Consider the following 24,636-nt stretch of genomic DNA (forward strand, 5'->3'; position numbering starts at 1 on the left):
TAAATTAAATTCCTCTTCACTAATTTGCATGACGCTTGCTCAGGGTTTAGGAACATTTCAAACATGAAATAAGTAGCCTCCCGGGTGGTCCCACTTCATTGACCTATCACTCGGGGAAATGTAAATATAAGGGTTTTCCCAAGAGATGTAGATTCTTGAGGTGACATTCATAATAGCAGGATTTTTGTCCCATTGCTTGAACATTCCTCCGAAGATTGTGTATGCTACATCCAACTCTTGACCGTCCTCCTCTTCTGATACTCTATCCTCTTTAGAAATAACGACTCTCTGGACCCTCCTCTTGGGTGAATAGGACCTATCTCACAACTTTATTTCGTCGTAGGTTCACCATCATATACGAAACAAATGGTAGACACACCGATTGCACTTTTCCCACACGCGACACCAATGATTCGGTCAAACCTAGAGAATCTGATTAGCGGTGAACGTGTGATGACAATCGTTGATCTATTACTTCTAGAGGTGAGAGTGTACCAGCAAACAGTCTGACGATAAAGTTAATAAAGAATGTGAGTGCGTGCAAGATTTAGAATTTTAGAATAATGTGTATTTGAGTCTAAACCGTATTATAGAGTATATAATATAAGTATAAAGTTTAGAGATTTTGAAACCTTCTCTTTGGGCAATTGTTTCAAGAAACAAATATCAAATAATCTTATAAACTCTATCATTTGATAGTCTTCATGAACCAATTAACATTGATCAAACATGTCTCAACAACATATCCATTCCTTGATCTATCCTACTTCCTTAAACTAAGGAAATCCAATTTTGAGTATATTAGACATTCGCCGAGTTCGAAGTATATACATATATTTTTATTATTATTAAAAGTTTAATTATTATAACAAAATTTTATTATTATTTGAAGATTAATTGTTATGTATTGTCGGCGTAAATTTACGTAGGTAACACATTTCAAGAATATGACTTTACACTACAAAAAACTGCTCTGCAGCGACGTGGATGTCACGTCGCAACGTTAAAAATCACGTCACAATCAAACAATAGCGACGTGTGCTGCTATGTCGCAGGAGCACGTGTGGCAACTCAGTAGCGACGTGGAAAAGACGTCAGAAGGTAGCGAATAAAGTTATATGGGGAACATCTCCCTGCACGCAGAGCAGGTGTGGCAGGTGTGGGAGACTATGATATTGACTTTTATAGCAACGTTGGTCTCACGTCGCTACTTTGAATGTTATTTTTTTAAAAAAATTAAATAACGCAGGTATAATTGTATTTTTATATAATTAATTAATTAATTTATATAATAAAATTTATATAATAAAATTTATATATAATAAAATTTATATAATAAAATTTATATATAATAAAATTTATATGATAAAATTCATAAAATATATTTATATAATAAAATTTATATAATAAAATTTTATAAAATAAATTCATATAATAAATTTTATATAATAAATTCAATTAAATAAAACTAAAAATTTAAAACTGATATTTTAATGAATTAAAATGTAGAATAAGTTACATAAATATAAATTTAAAACACATAAAATACAAAATGTTTTTAAGAGGCATCATCATCATTCGGAAAATAATTATCAGGATTAAAATCATCATCCACTCCGTCATCCTCCGGCTCTTGATCAGGAACATTACTGTAATTTCCACCACCTTGCATAAATTGTCTCATCTGCTCCTCCATCTCAGCTTGCTTCTTCAGAATGCCCTCTATCTGCCGCGCATGCTGTTGCTCCATATCAGATTGCGTCTTCCGCATCATCTCCATCTCCTGCACTTGTTGCTGCCTCAGGGCCTCATTTTCGCGTCTCGCCAATTGCCTTACTATTTCAGTTTGTTCCCGTGTCAGATTTGGTTAACGCGATCCACCCTCTCCATCCATAAATCTTTGAAACAGATTGCGATCACCAGCTCTATAGCTGGACGCCGAATTTCCAGCCCCATAAAAGCAACCATTAGGCCCTTTTTCTTTAATAACCTCACACCAAATATAGTGATCAACATCAGCGTTAAGCGGCTCCCCCTCTGCTGGCATGTATTGAGGATTATTTTCCAGAAAAATTGCAAGCAATCTATCATATTCATCTTGCACACATATTAAATAAAAAATTTTAACTTCAACGCAGTTGATCAAGACATGGACATGTGCGGATTGCATTTCTTTCTGGGTCAACCAATGCACACTCTTCTTTCCAGAAGGTCGACCTGGAAGATCGAATACTGATAAGGTGAATTGACTCCTCTGGTTGACATTTACCGGATTCCGTATGGTTTTAGGAGTTAACATCAAGTGATTGAAATAATGACTGCAAAAATGTGATGTTTCTCGATGCAAGTAATGTGCACATATATAACCTTCAACTCTTGCTTTATTCTTCACTGATCGCTTTGAATCACCCATGAACCTTTCAAATGGATACATCCACCTACATTGAACTGGTCCACCAAGAAAAACTTCATATGCAAGATGCACAGGTAAATGTTCCATGGAGTCAAAGAAACCAGGCGGAAATACTTGTTCCAACTTACAAAGAATGATTGCAATGTTTTGGTCCAACTTCATGATGTCTTCCACTTTTAAAGCTGACGCACAAATATCTCTAAAAAACTGACTAATTTTAGTTAGTGGATCAAGAACATGTTTGGGTAGCGAGCCAAATGCAATTGGTAGCAATTGTTCCATAAAAATGTGACAATCGTGAATTTTCATTCCATGCAACTTCTTAGTGTTAGGGTCAGCACACCTTGATAAATTCAGTGAATACCCATCGGGAATTCTCAAATCTTTTAGCCATCGACAAACAGATTTAGCTTCTTGGGAAGTCAGAGTGAAACAAACCTTGGGTTTTAATAACTTTCCATTCGGTAGAGGCTTCAACTCCAACTCTCTTCTGTTACACCATTGTTCCATGTCTTGTTTGGCATTCTCATTATCTTTTGTTTTGCCTTTCACATCCATCATTGTGTTAAATACATTATCAAAAAAATTCTTCTCAATATGCATAACATCTAGATTATGGCGCAACAAGTTATCTTTCCAATACGGGAGGTCCCAAAATATACTTCTTTTTGTCCAATTGTGCGTGACTCAGTATCCTTCAATTCGGCATGCTTTGCCAGTATCTGTAAATTTCGGTAGCTCACTAACTTGTTCCCATATAGCTCATGGTGGCAATCGAGGCGGAGGTAAATCTTTCACTGGTACATCTTTTTTAAAGTTTGTCATGTTTCTTCTATAAGAGTGATTTTGTGGTAGGAATCTGCGGTGACAGTCAAACCACGAGTTTTTCCCACCTTCAGCCAACGTGAATCCTTTGTTGTTTCCCATGCAATGCGGACAACCCATTTTGCCATGCGTACCCCAACCAGACAACCTATCAGTTTTTTTCTAATAGTTTTAAAAATATTAATAAAAAATATATTTAATTTTTGTTTTTATTTTATTTACTATATTCTGTTTTATTTTTTAAGTTTTTATAAATAATTATTTAATTTATAAAATAACCTAATTAAAAAATAACCTAATAAATCTATTAAAAAATATACCTAATAAATCTATTAAAAAACTTATCTCTTTAAAATCTATACAAAAATAACCTAATAAATCTATTAAAAATATACTACATTAGAAAAAAATAACTTACCTCTTCTTCAATCTACTCCTCCCTTTTCAATCTACTCCACCTTCTTCAATCTACTAAATCTATACAAAAAAATCAAAAATTAAAAACAGAATATAGAATGAAATTATAAGAAAATAATGATGTAACCTTAATTACCTTTGATATAAAAAAAATATTTGGGATTGAATTGGTACTTCAATTGAATTTGGGAGAGAAGAGTTGGATTTGGGAGAGAAGGGTTGTGGTTCTGGTTTGGTTTTGCAGAGGAAAACGAAAATGAACTGTGTTCTTGTATGGTGGTGGAGTGAAGTGAATTGGGTACATAAATACACAATGTAGCGACGTGAGAATCACATCTCTATTTGCCACGTGAGAAACACGTCACAACATGACAACGGTAACATTAATTAATGTCTCTGCCTGCAAAGCTGTCACTATGTCACTTCAGTAGAACGTTGTGTTTGGTTTCTAAATGTTGCGACGTGTTTACAACCAAAGTTTTAAAAATTTGAATTTTCCCCATGTAAATGTTATAGCTTTTAATGAATTAATTTATAAATTTAATGTAGCGACGTGTATCCCACGTCGCAACCTTTTTTCACATAACCTAATGCCTGACTTCTGATTACTTTATGGCTATAAAGTTATTTAATATTTAAAAACACCTTGCGAAGTGTTTTTCACGTCGCAACGGGAAATTTTGAGCCACGTGTTTTCCACGTCGCTAATATATGTCGCTGGGGAGAAGATTTCTTGTAGGGTTAGAAATAGTTAAAATAAGAATCAAATATTTCTTAAGATCTAACGGTAGGAGTGCTAGTATAAAAATACTTTACACCATATATATCAATTAAACCATATTATTTAATTCTACTTATGATTAATATAATATTATATTTAAAAGAAAAAAAGCAAGGCATCATCTTTTATTTTTCTATCTTTCAATTCTGGCACAAATATTCTCAGCTGAAGTTGCAAGTTAAAAATAGAATCAAACCAAAAGAGATATCACACAAGCTGTCTTCAATACATTTCCTGTTAATTACACCACAATTTGAATCCTCTTGTCCCTTGATTGATGAACACTGAAGCTTAATCAAAAGCAAAATTGATTAACTCAACAATCTTTTATGGTAGCTTCCCAAGTATTAAAGGCATAGATAGATGACGACAAGATTTATATTCCAAGAACTTAATTATGGATAAAGAAAGGAAGTTGATTCATCTCAACTTTATTCCTTTTTAAGTATTATATTTACACCTATCACATTCCATTAAAAAACACAACTTCACTATCACTATCATCTCAATCCCACACCTTTTAACTCTCACTTTCATTTTTGTTTTGTTGCTCACAATGACTAGCATAGGCAAGTTGGGTGCCATGCAACAACTGATGAAAGGTGGGAAAATGATGCCAGCAAATGTAATATCTGATGATAGTATTTTGGTGAAGAAAATAGTTTCAGATCATAATCCTGAGGGACTTGATTATGATGTTAAGCCACTTCTACATATTGTTGAAGATATCCTTAGACGTTCAACCCTCACCAGTTCTGAACATGCTTCGGTGGTATATGATTATAATGTCTAAAATATTTTAGTTACTTCAATTTCAAGTAAACTAAGTTTTCTTATTTCATGTGACTAACTTGTAGTTTCTTTCAGGGTGAACTTTCAACTGTTGATCATGTCGAAGACAGAAATAACCTTCCTGCTTACACAAACATGCTCGAGGCTTTGTCTGTTAAGATTGATCGAATTTCTTGCGAGGTGATAAAAAATTTACCTAACATATTGAGTTCTTAATTTTGGTGCTGGAACATCATTTGCATGCATGTTTAAATAGTCTTTTGATCCCTGTAAGTTAGCGTGTTTTTAGTTTTCGTTCCTGTATCTTTTTTTCTTCGATAAAGTCCTTAAATATTGAATTTCTTTTGGATTTAGTCCCTAAAACTCAAATCCGCAGGAAAATCTGCAGGTTTCCTGCGAACACGCCAACTTTCAAGAACAAATGACTATTTAAGTTTTTTTTTTTCATGAATATAACAAATTAACAGTACAAATGCAACATGAAATTTCAGATATCCTACAAGATTCTTTCTGGTGTAGATGCACACTCTACAACAGTTTCGATATTTGAGATGCTAACAATCTACAAATGGGATGTAAAGTTAGTCCTGGCCTTAGCTGCATTTGCTCTGAACTATGGTGAATTCTGGCTTCTAGCTCATATTCACGACACAAACCAACTCGCAAAATCAATGGCGATTCTCAAGCAGTTACCTGGTATCATGCAGCATTCGACCTCGCTAAAACCACGATTCGATACACTTAACGATCTAGTAAATGTCATATTGGAGGTTACCAAGTGTGTCATAGAGTTCAATGAACTTCCAGTTCAGTACATTTCACAAGATGTACCAGCCTACAGCACTGCCTCTAAGCATATCCCAGTTGCTGCATATTGGTGTATTAGAAGTATTGTGGCTTGTGCTGCTCAGATTACAAGCCTCACTACACTTGGTTATGAGTATGTTTTTCCAGTAATTTCTCATGATTTTTGAAAATTTACAAGCACAGACAAATGATATAGAAACATTTTTTTTTTCAGAATCTTCACCTCTAATGATGCTTGGGAGCTTTCTACATTGGCTTTCAAGCTCAAAAGTATAGTGGACCATCTCAAAAATGAACTTGCTATCTGCCACAAACACATTGGTAAGCCACTTAAGTATTATATTGAAATGGAGACATACATAATCTACAAGTCGTGCGCGCGCATATATAAATAAATATTATTGAAGATAAATTAAAATATGACGCCAGAAATCATACATAGATGTTCAACATAACTTAAGATGGTTATTTAATGTAGGGGACATAATGGATGCTGAAGCTTATAGAATGCTACGCGAATTATTTTCAAGACCACACAATGACAACATGAAGATCATCAAGGCTTTAATTTATTCACATGAAGACAATTTACCTCTATACGACGGTGTTTCGAAGAAAAGGGTTTGATTTTCTAACACTAACATATATATATGATAGATACATTAACTATAATTAGAAGCTGACGATGATACTAATACTAATATGATTGATTAATGCAAAAACAAAACAGGCTAGCCTTGAGGCACTTAGGAGGAAGAATGTGCTACTTCTGTTTTCAGGGCTGGAGTTTTCAACGGACGAGCTTCTAATACTCGAACAGATCTACAACGAATCGAAGGCGCACACAAAGAGACAGGACAATAGATATGAGTTAGTTTGGATCCCAATTGTGGACCAAACATCTGAGTGGACAGACCAAAAGCAAATTCAGTTTGAGAATCTGAGAGATAGTATGACATGGTACTCAGTGTATGATCCTTCATCGATAAGCAAGGCGGTTGTTTGGTTCATTCAGAGTGAATGGAAATACAAAAATAAGCCAATTCTTGTGGTTTTGGATGCTCAAGGTAGGGTTGCTTGCCCTAATGCTATTCACATGATGTGGATTTGGGGAAGTGCTGCTTTTCCTTTTACAAGTTCTAAAGAAGAAAATCTTTGGAAGGATGAGACTTGGAGACTTGAACTTCTTGTGGATGGCATTGACTCTGAAATATTGAACTGGGTAAGCTTATATTCTATCAATATAAAAATCTCTTTCTATTCCTTTTTGGTACACTCATACTAACGGTTGGTGAAGGCTTGAGACCTGAGAGTGTGTTTCTCTCAAGTTCTCAGGTTCGAATTCTGTAAGGTGCTAATAATTCCTCTAAAGGGCAAGCCCCTATTACAGATACTATTTTAAAACTAATCAATTTTGAAATTTATGATTGGACAGATTAAGGAAGGAAAATACATTTTCTTGTATGGAGGAGATGATCCCGAATGGGTGAGGAGATTTGTGAAAGAGGCCCGAAAAGTAGCACAGGCGACACAAACACCGTTAGAGATGGTATACGTAGGACAAAGCAACAAGCGAGATCAAGTACAACGAGTATTCGACATGATAATGCGCGAAAAGCTCTACACTCACAGCTGGTCAGAACAAAGCATGATATGGTTCTTCTGGACACGTCTCCAAAGCATGCTGTTCTCAAAAATCCAACTGAAACAAGTTGATGACAACGACATCGTGATGCAGGAAATCAAAAAGCTCCTTAGCTACGACAAACAAGGCGGATGGATTGTTCTTGCAAAGGGATCGCGAATTGTGGTGAATGGACATGCTGCAACTGGTTTACAAGCTTTGGCTGAGTATGATCTTATGTGGAAAGAACAAGCTGCAAATGATGGGTTTGAAACAGCTTATAAGGATCACTATGGGAAGCTTCACTCAGTTGCTAACCCTTGTTGTAGATTTGAGTTTTCACATTCAATGGGAAGGATACCGGATAGACTCACGTGCCCGGAGTGTCGCCGCAATATGCATGTGCTTACTACATTTCAGTGCTGCCATGATGATAATGTTGAGGAGGATTTTTTTGTTAGCAGTGTTTCTCCTCCTACTACTATTTAAACCATCATTTGATGTTTTATTCATTCTGTTGCTTATGGTTCTATGTAGTTTGTTGCATAGTCCTCAATGTTTGTGTGTTTGTTTTAATCATGGATTGATGTAATAAATTTGTCTTTCTGTTGTAATAAAATTTCTGGCTATTAAGCTTTGTGAACTTTGAAAGACCAAAGTTTGGTTTGTTTGAATAATTTAATATATAGAATAATGTTTAACAATAAGCTCTTTAAGCACACATATTTGATAATGATTAAACAGATTAGCATATGAGGCTGGCTTATTAGGTTTCCCATTTTGATCTATCGACCTAACCCAAGCTTCAAACAAATTCATGCAAGCGAACATGTTAAGAAGCGCCCAAAAGGGGTTAGAGAGTTTGAGGAGGAACGTGAAGTGGCCATAATTTCACTTCTTGTGTCACATCATTGACTTGATAATCAGCTTAATGCTTGGGGGTGGACAGAAACCCGCAAACCGGAGTAATCCGCTTAAACCGCATGAATTTTTCACCAAACAGGCAGGCTGGGCTGGTTTGCGGGTGAGAAAATTTTCAAAATCAGTTTCAAACGAGTTCAAATAGGCGGGTGCAGGTCCAATATTTCAGCCCAGGGTACCCACACCGACCCGTCTCTTAATAGTTAACAAGTTTTTTCTTGGGTTAATATCTATTTTCACCTCTTTCATATGGGGTTGGTTTGAAAAAAACCCCTGCCAAAAAAAATTGCAAGAATTTCCCTAACAATAGAAGATTCTCTCGTTTTAAACCTTGTAAAACTTTTATTTTTAAAACCAACCTTGCCACTTGAAGGACTCTATCATTTTGAACCCTGTAAATTATTTTTTTTAGTAAATGAAACCTTGCCCATCATATTCCAGATGGTTTAAAATGACATAATCTACAAGATTATAGAGTTTAAAATGACTGAATCTTCAAGTGGCAAGGTTGGTTTTAAAAACAAAAATTTTACAAGGTTTAAAATGAGAGAATCTTCAAATGTTAGGGGAATTCTTGCAACTTTTTTTGGCAGGGGGTTTTTCAAACCAACCCCATATGGCAGAGGTGAAAATAGGTATTAACCCTTTTTTCTTTAAGTCATAAATGCATTCTATCTTAATAGTTTAACAGTTTCTCTTGTTTTTTTTACAGCTAACTTGTTTTTTTGATAAACCAAAATATATATAAAAGGAAAAAAGATTACAAAGACACAAGAGGGGGACCAAGTCAAGACCTCTTAGGAGCAAATCCTAATTCTAGGGGTACTCGACTTGTCTAACAAGTAATCAGAGTAAATATCAGTGTGAACAAAAATAAAACCAAGAGAAGCTTTTGCTAGCAAAACCAATATTCGCCAAGATGTCCGCACAAAAATTGGCCTCTCTAAAAATGTAAGATATCAAAAACTCAATTTTTAGAGTATACACCGAACACGTAAGCCAACGAGACTTGAGAACCCAAGGCACACGACGAACGTTTGCAAAAGCCTTCACAACCAACTTACAGTCCGTTTCAATCCAAAGTCTAGACCAATTCTCATGGATAGCTTTCTCAATTGCAATAATAACCGCCATGAACTCGGCTACCACCGGCGAGCCCGGGCCAATATACGCAGCAAAACTGGCAATATGATTGGCTTCATCATCTCTAAAAATACCACCGCAGGCAGCAATCAAAGGACAGCCCGAAACAACTCCATCAGTGTTACACTTAACCCAACCACGAGAAGGCGGGCACCATAAAACTTCCAAACAGATCAAAGGATTCCTGGGGTTAATAGAAATATCAAAAGCCTTGAGCAAAGAGAAGCTTTGAATGGAGTTATTAGCTTTTCTTTTGGTTAAGGACCCAACTAAATCCGCCTTCGCCGCAATACTTGAAGCACAAGATTTCCAGTGGGTGCTTTGGTTATCAAACCTTCTTTTGTTCCTAGCCTGCCATATTTGATATAAAGTGATATTCAAGGAAACCTTAACCACAACAAGGGCTTGAGGATTCCACAGCTGGCCCAAGACAGAGAAACAGTCCTCAAGGCTCCTAATTTTGTCTTGTAAATTGAGCTTCTCACCCAGCCAGTTCCATAAGTTCTTTGCAAAACTACAATCAAAGAACAAATGCTTAGAAGTTTCTACCTCACTATTACATAGTGTAACACCCTTCTAATACCCCGCATAAATATTAAACAATAATCAGAGTAAAACATGAAAAGGGCATTACAACTTCCATATAATTAAAATAATACGCATGCCATGCTATAAAAAGGAACGTTAAACCCAAATATCATTCAGATCGTCATGTCAACACAGCGGAATTATATTTAACATCTGAACAATGCAACATCCAAAGTCATAGACTTAAAACACCACCATAAATAAAATACTGAAATAAAAAGAGTTCCACAAATAACCCTAAACAACGCCCCCAGTGTTACACGACCAGAGCATGACACAGACCCAACTGACTCTAACGAACTACTTGACGAGCTAATCCTCACCAAGTACAAGAGCTACTCCTCAATCTGAAAAATAACAACAGTAAGGGTGAGTCTCATTCACATTTAACTAATGTTATAAGATATAGATAATAAAATATCATTTCACATGCCATTCACCCAATCACAGTTACGATCAGATTCAAATCATACAATCAGTAAGCAAACAACCAAATCAACACATATTATAACATTGGACAATCTTCCATTCATGTTATAATAGCACAAACAGCCTAATGCAATGCAACTACATGCATGTGGTACCAAAATCTGGGATAACCCCAACTCACCGATCCACCATCGTCAAGGATACGGTAACACCCACTCACTAATTCCACACAATGGGAATTAGCTACCACTGATCCACCATCGTCAAGGACCAGTCACATAATGATTATGAATGCATACATCAACCATAACATGCTCATCACCCACATAAATCGACCAAATGTCATAATCATCAATTACCATAATAAATGGCCACACACAATCATACTATTCCTCAATCATAGTAAAACACATATTTCACACCAACAATACATGTATAACAAACACCGGGTACAACCACAACATCATACAGGTAAAACATTCATTAGTGTACCTATAAGCATAAACCACCACAACCAAATAAGACCGAGTGTTTTAAAAAATAATTCAAGCCACAACTCAAAACACCATTTGATTACATAAATTATTTGATTAGCTTCACTGTACTCGAAACGGCACCAAAATCCGGCTTACGGTTTAAAAGTTACACATTTTTAAACTTTTCAAAATGGCCTGTCACCAACAGCACGCGGCGCCAACCTTGGTTCGCGGCGCGAACTGAGCGAGTCAAAAATCCCCAACATTCTGCCAAGCACTTCGCGGCGCAAACATGTGTTCGCGGCGCGAAACGAGAAAAGAAGTACGCCTTCGCGGCGCGGCCATATGCTCGCGGTGCGTACTGAACACAACAAAACTTCTTGGCTTTCTGCCAAGCAGTTCGCGACGCCAACCCCTGGACGCGGCGCGAACTGGCGATTTCCAGAACTTCCAATCGCAGAAAACAGCCTGCGATTTTGCCCTTCCTTCACCAAGTCATCACCAAACCAATCCCATTCCAACCAGATTTCGCATACAGTGAAACAAACACATATTATAACACATCATAATACATCTAAATCATCCAATTAACACCATACATGATCAATACAATCATTATAAATCAATTCTCCAAAAAACCTAACATTTCTACAACCTAAGCATAACCCAATTGATACGAATAACACGATCAAATTCTATCATACTACCTATAACCCCATAATAGAAGATAAACGGAAGAGTCCCCCCTTACCTGAAGGTTGATTCTTCGCTCTCCCTCTTGTCGCACTTCTCCGCTCCTCTTCTCTTTTCACGTTCAGACTCTTTTCCCAAAATGCTGTAACCCTCTCTATTCCACAACTCCTTCTATTTTATTAAAATTGAAATAAAATTGTTTTAATCAGTAATAGGGCCTACCAATGCACCCCCTTCCTTACTAACCACAACTCAAGCCCAATTGCTTAATTCCTCATAATCTTCCATAATTCCAAATAATTCCCCATAATTCAATTAAACTAATTAAATTAAATTATGAAAATAAATGGAGTGTTACAACTCTCCCCCACTAAATAATTTTCGTCCTCGAAAATATACCTTAGGCAAATAACTCTGGATAGGAATCCTTCATCTGACTTTCCAGTTCCCAAGTCACATTCCCACCTGCTGGTCCTCCCCAAGCTACTTTGACCAGTGCTATCTCTTTGCCACGCAATTGTTTCAGCCTTCGATCTTCAATCCTCATAGGCAAGGCTTCAACTGTCATGTTATCCTTCACCTGTACATCATCGACTTGGATCACATGAGATGGATCAGCAATGTATTTCCTCAACTGCGACACATGGAATACATCATGCAGATTCGCAAGTGTCGGTGGCAACGCAATACGATACGCCACTTCCCCAACCCTCTCCGAAATCTGAAACGGACCAATGAAACGCGGAGCCAACTTACTTGACTTTAGTGCTCTACCAACACCAGTTGTAGGAGTCACCCTCAAGAACACATGATCTCCTTCTTGAAATTCAAGTGTCCTTCTTCTTTTATCATGATAACTCTTCTGACGACTCTGAGAAGTCTTCATCTTCTCCTTAATCATCTTAATCTTTTCTGTTGTCTCCTGAACAATTTCCGGCCCCATCGCAGCACTTTCGCCAGATTCATACCAACATAAAGGCGTCCTACACCTCCGACCATACAAAGCTTCAAACGGAGCCATACCAATACTCGAGTGAAAACTATTATTGTAAGTAAATTCGATCAAGGGTAGATAACTATCCCAATCACCGCCTTTTTCCAACACACAAGCACGCAACAATTCTTCTAGTGATTGAATAGTTCTTTCCGTCTGTCCATCCGTCTGCGGATGATAAGAAGAACTCAATCTCAGCTTAGTACCCAGAGCCTTATGCAAACCTTCCCAAAATCTGGATGTAAACCTTGGATCTCTATCTGACACGATACTCGTAGGAATACCATGTAAACTCACTATCTTCTCAATATATAATTGAGCCAGCTTCTCCATCGGGTAATCCATTCTCATTGGTATAAAGTGAGCAGACCTTGTCAACCTATCCATAATAACCCAAATCGCTTCACAATTCTTCACCGTCCTTGGCAAACCCGAAACAAAATCCATAGATATACTATCCCACTTCCATTCTGGAATAAATAACGGTTGCATAGCTCCATACGGTTTCTGATGCTCAATCTTCGACTTCTGGCAAGTCAAACAACCATAGACAAATTCAGCTATCTCCTTTTTCATTCCAGACCACCAAAACAGCTTCTTTAAGTCATGACACATCTTGGTAGCACCAGGATGAATACTCAATCCGCTACGATGTCCTTCCTCAAGAATGCTTCTCCTCAATTCGGCAACATCAGGAACACAAACACGATTACCAAACCTCATTATACCATTCTCGTCGATTTTGAATTCACCTCCTTTATCTTGGTTAATCAAAGTCAACTTATCGATTAACTCAACATCAGTCTTCTGACCCTCTCTGATCTCTTCAAGGATACCACTAGTCAGCTTCAGCATACCCAATTTAACACTGGTAGGAGTGTCTTCACATACTAAACTCAAATCTCGGAATTGCTCAATTAAATCCAATTCTCTCACCATAAGCATAGACATATGCAAGGACTTCCTACTCAATGCATCGGCAACAACATTTGCTTTACCCGGATGATAATTCAGTTCAAAATCATAATCCTTGAGAAATTCTAACTATCTTCTTTGTCTCATATTCAGCTCTTTTTGGTCGAAGAGATGCTTCAAACTCTTGTGATCACTAAATACTTCAAACCTTGAACCATATAGATAATGCCTCCACAATATCAACACAAATACCACTGCTGCCAACTCTAAGTCATGAGTCGGATAGTTTCTCTCATGCACTTTGAGTTGTCTCGACGCATAAGCGACTACCCGTTGATTCTGCATTAGTACACCTCCTAATCCCATCAATGAAGCATCACAATAAACAACAAAAGATTCCGCCGGATTCGGCAAAATCAAGATCGGCGCACTAGTCAACCTCTTCTTCAACTCTTGGAATCCTTCTTCACATTTCGAATCCCAGACGAAAGCTTGACCCTTCCTAGTCAACTTAGTTAACGGCAACGCTAACTTTGAAAAACCTTCAATGAACTTTCTATAGTAACCCGCAAGACCAACGAAACTACGGATTTCGGAAATTGACTTCGGAGCTTCCCACTGAGACACTACTTCTACTTTCGTTGGGTCAACGGCAATACCTGATAACACGATTTTATATCGTATATTTAGCTTGAAATCCGTAGATATTTATAGCATTTTCCGTTTATTATGTTGATTTATTATGATATTACGCGAGTTTTTGCTTTGTTTCAGGTTTTGCGCTCTTATTATGACTATTTGTGAAAAGGAGAGGAAATGGAGCTAAAACGACCACTATTTATGCCTAAAAGATGAAAAATGGGTGCTGAAGTAAAAAGGGAGTGCAAATAAGGCCCAAATATGCTAAAGAAGACCCAAAGGCCCAAAAGAGACGAACCAGCCCACTGAAGATCAAATGTGCGTGGCCCAAACCACACAAGCAAGTGGAGACGCACGTCTCCAACGTCTCTATGCCACATCAGCAAAAGGGAGACGCACGTCTCCATTCCCCTACATTTTCTCCACTTGAGACGCACGTCTCAAGTCATTCAAAGGCACTTCCTGAAGAAGCGGAGACGCACGTCTCCAAGCCCAATCTGAAAAGCTCCCTCTTTTCACGCAACGTCACAGCAAAAACTCCCCTATAAATAGAACTTGCTACCTCAGTTCTAAATGTCCGATTTCCTGCTAACGAAGTGCTGCCGAAATTGTACCGTGCTTTATATTTTCTGCCTTCTTTCAATTCAAACAGTTATTTTCTCACAACGATTTCTACACCGGAAATTGTTGTGAACCTTTTATAAATCTAGCCTTACGTTAGATTTATCACTTTTATTTTCCTTGTTTTATTTTCCGTCCATTTAAATTCCGAAGAACGATCCAGCCAACCTGTGGTGGAAGTTCAGTACTCGAAGATTCAATTGCAATTTATTTAATTCAGGTTTAATATTTACCGCCTTTATTTATATATTTATTTGCATGATATATTATATGCCAATTAACATGCCTTTTATTATAAACCAAATTAATTCATGCATGCTTAACCGTATTAATATGTCTGGCTAAATTACTAGGGTATCGGTATGTAAAGTAAGTTAACTGTGGGATCCGAAATAAATTGGCTTAATTATGTTTTGTTAACTATCACCTGTTTTTGGTTTGTATGTCTAATTTAATTAGTAAGTCTTAAGAACAATAGAGCGAAAGTTTGAGGTCTTAAGACGGTCAAAGGTTAAAATCAATAGAGCGAAAGTTTGAGATCTTTAACTGGATAGTAGACATAGGACATTAGTTTTAAGGATGGCGAAAGCGTATTAAAACTAATTGGGACTTATTTATTTTCAAAAATTGTTTTTACACCCGAGCGGGATGGCGAAAGCGTACGCTAGGGATATTAGCATGTTCCGAGTCAACAGAGCGAAAGTTTGAGATTAGGAGATTTAAATAGATAACAACTTCATAAAACAGGCATTTTATTAATTACGTTGTTTCCAAAAAGCTTTTCTAAAATCTAATGGGATGGCGAAAGCGTACATTAGGATTAGGATAGTAATCTAAATCAACAGAGCGAACGTTTGAGACGAGGATTTTTAACCAATTGAATTAGTAAAGATTTTTAATTAAATTATGCAAAAGCCAATGGACCTCCGGATCACCTTAAGTTAAACGAAATACATACTGATATCTGTCTTCTATTATATTTCTTATTATTCACAATCACTCTCCCTTAGGAACAATCAAAATATTAGTAGCCTTAGCTTTACATAGTAACCTTAGATAACGGTAGATCGATTCATAGTCCCTGTGGATTCGATATCTTTTAAAACTACACGACACGACTGTGCACTTGCAGTCATCAGATTAATAGACACGTAAAGTCGCGATCAAGTTTTTGGCGCCGTTGCTGGGGACTATTTAAGTCGATATCTTAACTCACTGTTACACCGTAGAGACTAGGGCAATTCTTTCCTTTCTTTTTGAACGATTGTATGCTAAATACTTGTTCACAAGGAGGAGACTTAATACAACGAATTAACGAGATCGAAAGTTTCATTAACGTCAAACGTCGAGCTCGCAATCTTCCCGAAGTAGCACCAATTCCGATTAATCAGGAATTGACTTTTACTGATCAAATCAACCAAATCACCCCAAAGTTACAGATGGCTGCTCTCCGTCCTCTTAGAGACTATGCCGCTCCTTCGCGCGCTGAACCGCACTCAAGTATCGCACCACATGCGATTGAGGCGAACAATTTCGAGTTGAAACCTTCGTTGGTCCAAGCTGTTCAACAGAATCAATTCTCTGGAAGCCCTGCAGACGACCCCAACCTTCATTTATCTGTGTTCGTGCAATATGCCGACACTGTCAAAGCTAACAACGTTAGTTCCGAAGCTATTCGATTACGTCTCTTTCCTTTCTCCTTGAGAGATAGAGCTAGAGCGTGGCTTCAATCCCTGCCTTCTAATTTCATAACTACATGGGACGAATTGAAGAGAGTATTCTTAGTGAGATACTTCCCGCCTAGCAAAACTGCTATGCTAAGAGGTCAAATCAACGGATTAACCCAGAAAGATAACGAATCACTCTTCGAAGCTTGGGAACGTTACAAGGACATGCTTAGACTATGCCCTCATCATGGACTCGAACCATGGCTGATCATCCATACTTTCTATGGTGGTCTCCTATATAACACTAAAATGACTATAGATGCCGCTGCTGGCGGAGCACTAATGGACAAACCCCATGATGAAGCATACAACCTCATAGAGAACATGGCACAAAACCATTACCAATGGGGTGGAGAACGAGCCGCTCTAGAGAAAGCCCAAACCAAAGGAGGAATGTACGAAGTAAGTGGTATAGACCGCGTTAACGCTAAAGTAGACGCTTTAACTTAAACGATCGAGAACTTAACCATCACTCCTTCAGCCACCGTTGCTGCTGTAACACCTAACTGCGAGATTTGTGGATTGACTGGACATGTAGTTGCCGAATGTCAACTCTTGACTGGAGTTCCATCTGATCAAGTAAACTATGCTCAAGGAAACCCTTACTCTAACACGTACAACCCTGGATGGAAAAACCACCCGACTTTTCTTATAAAAACAACAACGCGTTGTACGCGCCTGGACAAGCACCTGTTGTACCACCTGGCTACCAAAAAGCGCCTGTAGCTGCTCAAAACACCCCTAGGAAGTCGAATTTAGAAATCATGATGGAGAACTTTATAGCTTCCCAACAACAAACCAATAAGGACTTCCTGAATCAAAACATCCACAATTAGGGGTGTGCATGGTTGGTTATTTTCAAAAACCAAACCATAACCATTTTAAAACCATTTAAATGGTTTGGATTTATAACCATAACCATATTTTAATCAAAACTGGTTATAAAACCGGTTATAAATTTGGTTATGGTTATATAACCGGTTTTTTAAAAAAATCCAGTTTTAAAAATTATTTTTTTCGAAAATATTTTTTTTCAAAAAAAAATTTAATATTTTGAGAATTAAAATATTTGGATTTGGATAATAACCGGATTATAACCGAATCCAAAATAATTTAACCGGTTAATAACCATTTAATTATATCCGGATTATACGAATGGATAACCAAACCATTAATAACTAAACCGGTTAATAACCATTCAATTATATCCGGATATTTAAAAGTGGTTTAGGTTTGGTTATGGATTTGGACATCAAAACCGGATATTTTGCACACCCCTATCCACAATAGCGAGCAACTAAAACAAATATCGAACAAAGTAGATGCCTTAGCTACGCATAACAAAATGTTAGAAACTCAAATTTCACAAGTAGCTCAACAACAAGCACCTACTGCTGCCCCTGCTGGCACGTTTCCTGCTCAACCACAACCTAATCCTAAAGGACATGCGAACGCGATAACACTACGAAGTGGAACGAATTACGATGGACCCATTGATCCTAGAACTCAAAACGCACCTATGTCCCAACAAGAGCCAAAGGAAACCCAAAAGACATCAACCGATGATCAGACTGCTAAGACCAATGAGAACAACAACGAAGTGGAACCTGAAAAAGAAAAACCTTACGTTCCACCACCACCTTATAAGCCCCCAATTCCTTACCCTCAGAGATTAGCGAAATCAAAAACCGAAGCGCAATTTAAAAGATTTGTAGAACTTCTGAAACAATTAAACATAACCATACCGTTCACAGAAGCCATAACCGAAATGCCTTCGTACGCTAAATTCCTAAAAGAAATCCTATCAAACAAAAAGAAACTCGAGGATAACGAAACTGTAACGCTTACCGCTGAATGTAGCGCTATCATCCAGAATAACATGCCTCCAAAACTGAAAGATCCTGGTAGTTTCTCTATACCCTGCGTAATAGGAAAAACCATCATAGAGAAATCCCTGTACGATTTAGGAGCCAGTGTTAGTTTGATGCCTCTTTCAACCTGTAAGAAACTAAATCTGGGTGAGCTTAAGGCAACGAGAATGTCTCTTCAACTAGCTGACCGTTCAGTCAAATACCCTGTAGGAATGTTAGAAAATATCCCTGTTCGTGTAGGTCAATTCTACATCCCAACTGACTTCATCATTATGGATATCCAATAAGATTCTAACATCCCGATCATATTAGGAAGACCATTCTTAGCAACCGCTGGTGCAATTATAGATGTCAAGCGAGGAAAGCTTACTTTCGAAGTAGGAGAAGAGAAAATAGAATTTATTCTTTCCCAAATCCTAAAAGCACCCTCTATAATTGACACATGCTGCTCTGCCGACATAATCGACGAGTGTGTTAATGAAATAAAGTCCGAACCAAATAAGGAAACCGAGATCCTAAAAATTCCTATACCGCCAATCTTTGAAGATGACAACTGGCGTGGGGAATATCAAGATGACCACCTGAGTGAATGTTTGGCTTTAACTCCTGATCCTATACCTGGACCTAAGAAACCTGCTATAGAACTGAAAACACTGCCTACCGATCTTAGATACGAATTTCTAGACGAAGAACTAAACCGACCAGTTATAGTTAACGCTGATTTAGGACAAACCGAGACTGAAAAATTACTTACCGTCCTAAGAAAATACCCAACCGCTTTAGGATATAACATATCAGATCTGAAAGGAATAAGTCCTTCCCTCTGTATGCACCGCATTATGCTCGAAGACGATTGTAAAACCTCTAGAGAACATCAAAGGCGAATAAATCCTATTATGAGCGATGTGGTTAAAAAGGAAATCCAAAAACTGCTAGAAGCCAGAATAATATATCCAATATCCGATAGCAAATGGGTTAGTCCTGTTCATGTCGTACCAAAGAAAGGAGGAGTTACTGTAATCACTAACGCAAAAGGCGAATCTGTAGCGCAACGTACCCAAACTGGATAGAGAATGTGCATCGACTATAGGAAGCTAAACAAAGCCACCAGAAAAGACCATTTCCCTTTACCTTTCATAGATCAAATGCTCGAACGCCAAGCTAAACACTCACATTTCTGTTATCTGGATGGATACTCCGGATTTTTCCAAATTCCTATCCACCCTGACGACCAAGAGAAGACCACGTTTACCTGTCCTTATGGGACATTCGCTTATACACGAATGCCTTTTGGACTTTGCAATGCACCCGCGACCTTCCAAAGTTGCATGATGGCAATATTTGCCGACTTCCTAGATGGAATAATGGAGGTCTTTATGGACGACTTCTCGGTCTGTGGAGGAAGTTTTGAAAAATGCTTAGAGAACCTTGAATTGGTACTTAAACGATGCGTAAGCGTAAACCTAGTCCTTAATTAGGAAAAGTGCCACTTCATGGTTCGACAAGGAATTGTACTTGGACACATCGTATCTGATAGAGGGATCGAAGTAGATAAAGCCAAAATCGAAATTATCGAAAACCTTCAACCTCCCAAAACTGTTTGAGAAATAAGAAGTTTTCTAGGACACGCTGGTTTTTACCGACGTTTCATTAAGGATTTCTCTAAAATAACCAAACCCTTAACTGAATTACTAATGAAAGACGCCGAATTCATTTTTACCGATAAATGCACTGAAGCATTTCATACGCTTAAACGAGCATTAATCTCTGCGCCAATTATGCAACCTCCCGACTGGAATGAGCCTTTCGAAATAATGTGCGACGCAAGTGATTATGCTGTAGGAGCCGTTCTAGGGCAAAGAAAGGATAAGAAACTACACGTCATATACTATGCGAGTAGAACCCTAGACGAAGCTCAAATGAATTATGCCACGACAGAAAAAGAATTATTAGCTGTCGTATTTGCATTAGACAAGTTCCGTTCTTACTTGGTAGGAGCCAAAATAATCATATACACTGACCACGCCGCCATTAGGTGCCTCCTAACCAAGAAGGACGCCAAACCGAGACTGTTGAGATGGATCCTGTTATTACAAGAGTTCGACTTGGAAATTAAAGATAAAAAGGGAACTGAAAATGTCGTAGCAGATCACCTCTCTCGATTGGAAAATCTGAAACCCGAACAAGTACCAATTGACGATGATTTCCCTTATGAAAGACTCATCGCTCAGTTGGAAGCCAATGAATTTGAACCATACCATCCAAACGCTGAAACCAACAATTTTGCAGAAATAGCTTTAGCCCGCTCTGACACACCTTGGTATGCAGATTTCGTAAACTACCTAGCTGCTGGTGTGCTTCCTCCTGATCTAAGTTACCAACAGAAGAAGAAATTCTTCCATGACCTAAAAGATTACTATTGGGATGACCCACTCCTGTTCAAAAGAGGCCCCGATGGAATCTTTAGACGTTGTGTACCCGAGGAAGAAATAGGAAGTATAATAACACACTGCCATTCTGCACCGTGTGGAGGACACCATAGCACATCTAGAACCTGCGCCAAAATCCTTCAATCTGGACTCTTCTGGCCCAACCTGTGGAAAGACGTTTATTTTGCTGTACTAAACTGTGATAGATGCCAACGAACCGGAAATATTTCGAGACGTGACGAAATGCCTCAAAAGGGCATTCTAGAAGTTGAAATATTTGACGTCTAGGGAATAGACTTTATGGGTCCGTTTCCGTCATCGTTTGGAAATCAATATATACTCGTAGCTGTCGATTACGTTTCAAAATGGATAGAAGCTATCGCTTCTCCTACAAACGATACACGAGTAGTAATCAAACTCTTCAAAAACGTCATCTTTCCTAGGTTCGGTGTGCCAAGACTGGTAATTAGCGATGGTGGGTCCCATTTCATTTCAAGAATACTTGAGAAACTCCTTCGAAAATATGGAGTAAATCATCGAATAGCTACACCATACCATCCACAAACAAGCGGACAAGTAGAAGTATCTAACCGCGAAATAAAACAAATATTGGAGAAAACTGTTGCTATATCTAGAAAAGATTGGTCAACCAAGCTAAATGAAGCTTTATGGGCTTATAGAACAGCTTTCAAAACTCCAATAGGAACTACCCCATTCAAACTCGTTTATGGAAAATCATGCCACCTCCCGGTAGAGTTAGAACATAAAGCCTATTGGGCCATTAAGAACTTAAACCTAAACTACACTGCCGCTGGTGAGAAACGAGTTCTAGACATAAACGAATTAGAAGAACTTAGACAAGACGCTTACGAAAACGCCAAAATCTATAAAGAGAGAACGAAAAAATGGCACGACAAGCGTATATCTAGGAAAAATTTTAGCATAGGCGATAAAGTACTTTTATTTAATTCTAGACTAAAATTATTTCTTGGTAAGTTACGATCTAGATGGTCTGGCCCTTTCGAAATAACTAACATATTTCCGAGTGGAGCGATAGAAATCAAAGGAGAAACCGTCAAACCTTTTGTCGTAAATGGACAACGTCTTAAGTATTACCATCATCTCGAGCACGATGAAAACATCGAACTTTTTAAACTTGACGAGCTGCCCGCTCATTTGAAAAAATAGTTTTTTATTTTTAAATCGTCGAGCTTACGACATAAAACAAAGCGCTTGGTGGGAGACAACCCACAATTATTTTTATTTCTATTTCTTTTACTATTTAATTTTTATTTTTAATTTTTAATTTTCTATCCTATTTTGAATTATTTTAATTTTTTCTACATTTTTATTTTTTCCTACATTTTATAATAATTACTATAATTATAACTGTTATCTTAAATCGAAAAAATATTTCCTTTTTTATAATTATATTTATTATAACTTGTTACATTTTTATTATATTTTATTTCTTCTTTTTATTTTACTTTTAAATCAACACTAGCCTAGTTCTAACTTAATCTTAATATTTTTAACTTCTAGGTTTTCTTAACTACTAACTAAGATGCAAGAAGTCGATAATATGGAAGTTGTGTTCCGTGGTAGAGGACAAGAAGCAAGATTTGATAAGCTGGCTGAAAGACAAATGGATTTGACTTGCTACCCTCACCAACCGACTATGGTAAGACTTGGTATCGAAGAAAGCGTTTTGCACCTGTTAAACCAAATCGGTTGGACTGGTTCTCACCTGTTCCGCAAGTTTAGTACCTACCGGAAGCTCACTCTGGAATTCTTGAGTTCCTTGACTTATCTTCCTAACTGTGGACAAGGACTGAGAAAAGGAGTCATTCTCTTTTGACTCTTTGGTATGGAATTTAACTTTTGCATCCGAGATTTTGCTGAAATGCTAGAGCTACCTCATGGATCAGATGCATACACCCAAGTAGCTGAAGACAGCCTTGCGTACTGGGAGTTGGAAAGATATTGGGGCAAGATCACTGGAAACGATAACCCTGAAGAGAACGAATTCCAATCTTAGAACATCCATAACCCTGCTTTCAGATATTTCCATAAGATCATTGCTCATTACATCTTTGGTAAACCCGATAATGTCACTGAAGTTTCTAGAGAAGAGTTATTCATCATGTTCTGCTCCTCTCAGAATCGCCCGGTCAATGCCATCGCATTCATGCTAACAAATTTCGAGCGCATCACGCAAGACGAAGTTTCACCTATTAGGATCGGCGGATTTGTCACTATGATTGCTAATGCTATAGGACTGAGAATACCTCTGCTTAGATTGACACCTCTTGGTTCCCACAATTCTATGGACATTTACTTCTGCTTTAACCGAGGTATCATCGGTAACCTTGGACCTGATCAGTTTGATTTGCTCATTAATAACAAAGTATTGGATCAGTTCACCTTACCGAGTCCTAGGACGAGTGTGCACAACCCTGCTAACTGGCTTTACTATGGTCAGATTCCTGTGAGAGAACCCTCACCTGAAACCCCTCAAGCTTATGAACATTTTGATGAGGAAATGCACGTATCAGAATCTGAACCTGACACTCCTCCTGGATACTATGACCCTATTCCTGAAGATGAACCCATTCCTGATTATGAACCTCTTTCTGAAGATGAACCCATTCCCGAGTATGAGCCTGAGACTCCTTCTGAAGATTCTGTTGATGATTACACTGTTGATATGACTGACGTCGAGCTTGAACCACAACAACCCGCTGCATCCACCGCATCAGTGAACCAAAGAATGCCTAATCAGAACACACATGAGCAAGCCATCACTGCACTACAACAAGATGTACAACATGTGCGCAACGAGCTACACACTTTGCAAATGCACTTTTTCGATTTCATCGACACCGTCAATGCTCAGTTCGACGAAGTTTTCAAACACATTTATTCTAATGTGCACAACAATAGACGTGGCTAGATGTTACCGTTTAGATTTTTAGATTTTATTTCTAGTTTTAGCAATTTCAAATTTCTAGTTTAGAATTTCACTTTCTGCACTTTTACATTCTATTTCTGTCAACACTCAGTACCAGTTTAATTTTAAATGCATTATTTTATTCATTACTGCTACTGTGTTATACTGCACTACTATTAACTGCTATATATTCCTGTTTACCATATTTTTGCTGTTTATAGTATGAAACAATGACACTGTTCTGAGCTATTATTCTATACTTAATTAATGCTATCTGTCAGAACTGGTCTACACCCATGCACGCGTGAAACCCACTTGCCTGAGCTAGGAGACGCACGTCTCCAATCATGTGGGACCAGCACTCTGCACGCAAAGGACAGGAGACGCCCGTCTCCATGCCCTGTCCCCCAGCAGACGGGCTGCCTGAGACGCGCGCCTTCCCAAGGCCAACAGTCTGCATTGCTGCCTTTTGACCACGCAGAAGACCACCATAAATCCCATTTTTGAATTTTGAATTTGAATTTCAAAATTCATTCCTCTTCATTCTCCCCATTATTTCTTCCATTTAAACACCATAAACC

General features: G+C 37.8%; 1 protein-coding gene and 1 non-coding gene across 2 annotated transcripts; one reads left to right on the plus strand and one right to left on the minus strand.

Moving 5' to 3' along the window:
- Nucleotides 1-4,916: 4,916 nt before the first annotated feature.
- Nucleotides 4,917-8,308, plus strand: LOC131633870 (protein SIEVE ELEMENT OCCLUSION B-like). The gene is made up of 7 exons (XM_058904549.1): nt 4,917-5,208; nt 5,304-5,408; nt 5,720-6,168; nt 6,250-6,356; nt 6,514-6,656; nt 6,766-7,257; nt 7,471-8,308. The coding sequence occupies exons 1-7, from the start codon at nt 4,993-4,995 to the stop codon at nt 8,146-8,148; spliced, it is 2,190 nt and encodes a 729-aa protein (XP_058760532.1). The 5' UTR covers nt 4,917-4,992; the 3' UTR covers nt 8,149-8,308.
- An 8,584-nt stretch (nt 8,309-16,892) lies between these two features.
- On the minus strand, nt 16,893-16,999 carry LOC131633872 (small nucleolar RNA R71). The gene has a single exon (XR_009293426.1). It is a non-coding gene; the product is annotated as a small nucleolar RNA R71 (small nucleolar RNA).
- Nucleotides 17,000-24,636: the final 7,637 nt, after the last annotated feature.

The sequence above is a fragment of the Vicia villosa genome, unplaced genomic scaffold (genome assembly GCF_029867415.1).
Source record: "Vicia villosa cultivar HV-30 ecotype Madison, WI unplaced genomic scaffold, Vvil1.0 ctg.001183F_1_1, whole genome shotgun sequence".
Taxonomy (NCBI): domain Eukaryota; kingdom Viridiplantae; phylum Streptophyta; class Magnoliopsida; order Fabales; family Fabaceae; genus Vicia; species Vicia villosa.

Excerpts from the sequence above, each read along its gene's own strand:
- LOC131633870 (XM_058904549.1), top strand. The coding sequence starts at position 4,993 with ATGACTAGCATAGGCAAGTTGGGTGCCATGCAACAACTGATGAAAGGT. Across the intron at positions 6,357-6,513 it reads TATCTGCCACAAACACATTG|GGGACATAATGGATGCTGAA; the intron begins GTAAGCCACTTA and ends TATTTAATGTAG. Across the intron at positions 6,657-6,765 it reads ACGGTGTTTCGAAGAAAAGG|GCTAGCCTTGAGGCACTTAG; the intron begins GTTTGATTTTCT and ends AAAACAAAACAG.